At 65.4% G+C, this 4,332-nt stretch overlaps 1 protein-coding gene across 1 annotated transcript; it reads right to left on the bottom strand.

The window, feature by feature from the left end:
• Positions 1-1,206: 1,206 nt before the first annotated feature.
• Positions 1,207-3,640, bottom strand: EMIHUDRAFT_198260 (hypothetical protein; the record flags this gene model as incomplete). The annotated part of the gene is made up of 5 exons (XM_005759394.1): positions 1,207-1,330; positions 1,401-1,594; positions 1,803-1,891; positions 2,901-3,435; positions 3,515-3,640. The coding sequence occupies 5 exons, from the start codon at positions 3,638-3,640 to the stop codon at positions 1,207-1,209; spliced, it is 1,068 nt and encodes a 355-aa protein (XP_005759451.1).
• Positions 3,641-4,332: the final 692 nt, after the last annotated feature.

Here is a 4,332-nt window from a genome sequence, read left to right as displayed (position 1 = left end):
GTCGGACCCCTGACGGGGGGTGTGGCACGGGCCGGCGGGCAGGAAGCCCCGGCGAGGGTGCGGAGAGGGGGGCAGAGGGCAGAGGGTGGCCTGACCAGGGGACTGCGGTGGCACACGCGCCGCAGGAGTGACGCCGCACCACGCACACAGAGGGGGACGGACGGACGGTTTGGTTGGGGGGGGGGAGCCGGATATGACAGGCGGGGAATCTCTGGTATCGAGGTCGACTCTCGGCTCAAGGCATGTCGGGAGCGCACACTGGGGGATGTCGTGGAGTCAGTGTGTCGACAGCGTGGCCGTTTTGTGCATTGTGTACTAGCGCGCCCGACGCTGTGCTGACACCGCGCGCGATGTGCGGTGCGGCAACGCGGGACGGGGCACGGGCGCTGCATTCGTGTTTGTGGCACTATTATTTATTCGTGTGTTCGTTGTTTTATATCGATTTATGGGGCGTGCCGGCATGTGGCGTGCAAATTTGTTTCATTTACTATGTAGAAAATTAACACATGTGGAGCGCCGAAGTCCGGGGTGTTGAGCGGGGGGACCTCCTCCCGCCGCGCGCGCCCGCAACTGCGCGAGTCAGCGGAGAGTGACGTAGGTGCCCAACAAGCCGAGGAAGCCCCCGAGCGGGAGGAGGAGCAGCCCCTGTCTCGTCGCCCACACGCGGCGCGGCCTCGGGCGGCGGGCGGCGCCGTCGATCAGGGCGGGGAAGATGTAGATGACGGCGGCGCCTACGGGACGTGTCTCGGACATGTCGTGGACGTGTCCTGGACATGCATCGGAAGGTGTAGGCGACGGCGGCGCCGAGGAGGGCTCCAGAGATACCGACCGGCACGGCGATGTCGGTGAGGGTGAGCGCGAGAGCGGTGGCGGCGCCGAGAAGCGAGAGGACGAGAGGCGCGTGGTTGGCCTGGAGGGGGGGAGGGGGAGGGGGGGGGAGGAAGGAGGGGGGGGGGGGGGGGGGCGTGCGGGGCGTGGATTGCGGTTTGCCGGGGTGTGGTGTGTGAGTGGTGTGTGTGCATCTCTCTTTGCCATCTCTCGCCTCGGAGGAGACTGCGCGGGCGACGCGCGCGAGCCGGCGCGGCAGCGAGGGGGCGAGGGAGATGCAGAGGCCGCGCAACGCGTCATACAGCCCCTTGAAGGCGAGCGGGTAGCCGACGAGGATCGAGACGCCTACTCACACGAGGAGGTGTGAAGAGACGCTACTCACAGCGGTTGGCCGACGGGGGTCGAGACGCCGGTGGCAGCGCGCGCGCCGACGGCGAGCTTGTCCGTGGGCGCGAAGTTGTTGAGCAGGTTGGAGGAGGCTGCCTCGCCGAAGAGCGCGTACCTGTTCACAGCAGGAGGTGTGAAGAGACGCTGTTCACAGCTCCCGCCTCGCCGGAGAGCGCGCGTGCTACCCGGTGCCCATCATCGTCGCGTACAGCGCCGTGAGCAGCCCGAAGGCGTAGACGCAACACTTTGCCCACCGCCGCTTCGACCGCTCGCGCAGCGACGCGTAGAAGGAGGGCACGTTGTAGTGCGCGCGGAAGGAGAGGCCCAGGTTGGAGAAGAGCGTCGCCGCGGCCGCATCCACCTTCCACAAGAAGGCCAGCTGGATGACGAGTGTCTTCTCTCTCTGTGTGTGTGTGTCTGTCTCTCCAGTGCGGCCGTCTCTCCGCCTCGCTTGCACCCCACCCGTACACCGCCTGGTGACCAGGTCATATCTCCGTCATATCTCCCCACATCTCCCCACCCGTACTGCCCGCTGTCCAAGTCACTGGCCAGACCGTGCTGTTTCCGCCTCTCCGTCTACCCCCCACCTTCCACGCGCTTGCGCCCTTGAAGCAAGGCGCGAGGTCGTCAGGCAAGGAGGCGAGCAGCGCCGAGCCGCTGCCAGGCGCGTACGACCCTGCCGGGGGGGGAGATCTGGGGAGATCTGGGGAGATCTGGGGAGATCTGGGGAGATTTGGGGAGACATGAGGGAGCGGAGGCGTCTCGTGCTGTGGCACAGGAGCGAGAGAGCTTCTCTGTGCGGTCTGCACCTCGGCGAATCTCGGCGAATCTCGGCGAATCTCGGCGAATCTCGGCGAATCTCGGCGAATCTCGGCGAGTCTCGGCGAATCTCGGCGAATCTCGGCGAGTCTCCGGACGGTTCGTCTGGTTGCGCCGTCTCGGCTCTCGCACCGTCGAGTGCGCGAGTGATGACAACGGCGGCGGTGGCGAGGACAGCGCCCGTGCCGACAGTCGAGGTGAAGGCGAGGCGGGACAGGTCTTTGACCAGGCAGAGGGGCGTGAGCACCTGTTGAGGAGACAGCGCAGAGAAGGTTCAGAGAAGGTTCAGAGACGGCGAGACAGCGCAGAGAAGGTTCAGAGACGAGGAGACAGCGCGGAGAAGGTTCCGAGACGGCTCAGAGACGGCTCGAGGAGGGTTGCCGAGAGGCCCCTCGGCTGGGCACGGGGGCGTGGCCGAGGGGCGTGCTGGCCGAGGGGCGTGAACACCGTGGCGGTGAGCGCCAGCAGGACGCCGCTGCGCAGGAAGCGGCCGGCGGCGGGGGCTGCGGCGGGGAAGGCGGAGGAGAGGAGGGAGGCGAAGAGGTCGCCTATAGGTACCGGATGAGAATGAGGGTGAGGATGAGGATCATAGGAGTAGCACAGGAGGCGAGGAGGTCGCCGATGATGGTCGAGTAGATGAGCGTCGACAGGAAGCACATGAGCACGATTGCGCCGTCTGGGTAGGCCGCGCGGGAAGGGGGGTGTGGGAGGGGGAGGCGAGGAGGAGGGAGGGGGTGGTGTGTGGGTGCGGGCGGCGGGCGTGAGGGGGGGGAGGGGAGGGCAGCAGAGGAGGGCATGGCCCTGGAGGGAGGGGGGGGAGGGCAGCAGAGGGGGCACGTGTGTACGCTTGGCCCGTGTTTGCTCACCGACCACCCACGCTGTGCCTTCCCCGAGGGTGGTGCCCCAGAGGTCCTTGAAGGAGTTGGCGCCGACGGACTCGCACGCGGCGCCGACGAGGTAGAAGGTGTACCCGGAGATCGCGCCGATGCACACCACCGACGCGAACGCCGGCACCCACCCCACGCCTCGCATGCCATACGCCAGCGTCAGCACGCCCGCGCCGGCGACGTTGTTGAAGATGTTGAGGACGGTGTCGAGGACGGTGGTGCTGCCCTCCGAGGCGGCGAGGTCCTGCGCGAGCGCGCGCTCCGCCGACGAGCACGCCAGCTCCTCCTCGAACGCCACCACCTTGTCCGCGATCACCTCCTGCGTCAGCTCGACAGCGCTCTGGCCCGCCGCTGTGGCCCACTCAAAGCCGTCCGGAGGGAGCATAACGCCGGGCTGCACGGTGATCCCGTCGGGAGGGAGCACGATCGTGTCTCCCAGGAGCGCGTCCACCGTCTCAGACAGCAGGCGGTCTGCCGCATCAACCAACCGGTCAGCCTCCGCCTCCGCCTCGACCTGCTCGTCCGCAGCGCTCGTGGCGAGGGGAGCCGCCGCCACCCGGCGGAGGGAAGGCCTCCGCGCTGTCGCGGCGCACAGGCAATGGGCGGACGCGAGGCTGAATAACGCCAGCAGCAGCCGCAGGCTGCTTAGCGACAACCCGCGCATCGGCGAAGGCTATCGTCGCGAGCCGCTGCGGCTTTTTTTCGCTCGCGGAACGCATTTTCAACGTGATGAGCTCTTACGAACATACCCGAGGGTGAACTGCTGACAGGGTTTGCGATGAGAAGCGATCCGAACGTGGCATTCGGGTGATTAGATCACTACCGCCGATTTTTGCTCTCTTCTAAGAGAGCAAGCAAGCCCACTACTTACTTCCACATGAAAGTGTGGACCCGCGTGAACAGCAGCTCCTGACCACGCGCGTACGCTGTGTCAGGAGACGGAACACGGAGGAGCTGTATAGGTCACTAGAGACCCACACCATCGCTACATCACCACAGCCACCAAGTCGGATACAAGTCGATGACAATTTCCCGGCAGGAGAAACCCAACAGCATGACAATGTGCGCGGCAGGACAAACCAAACATGAGACACGGTTACACAAGGACGGTCAGGCTACGGTCAGGAAGTAGGTTTGAGTTCACACTCTCCACTCCCCCATTGTCTCCGCAGTCCTCTCTTCTTCTCTTCAAAAATGAGGATGCAGCAGACAACAACAGCAGAGTGTGAATGTGTCTGAGCGTAGGTATGCCGGTTACCCGCCGGCGTCTCGCGGGGCTGGCTAAGCGTCCAACCTTGCGTCTTCGCGAAGGATGATCTTGCTTGTTGGCAAGACTTGCGCGCTAAGATGATCCAGTGAAGGGGTCAAAGCGCGGCCGAGTGGGCGGAGAGAGAGGAAGGGGAGATAATGA

This window comes from Emiliania huxleyi (genome assembly GCF_000372725.1).
Source record: "Emiliania huxleyi CCMP1516 unplaced genomic scaffold EMIHUscaffold_8, whole genome shotgun sequence".
Taxonomy (NCBI): domain Eukaryota; phylum Haptophyta; order Isochrysidales; family Noelaerhabdaceae; genus Emiliania; species Emiliania huxleyi.
The sequence above is the reverse complement of the archived record's forward strand: the minus strand, read 5'-3'. Positions and strand labels throughout refer to the sequence as shown.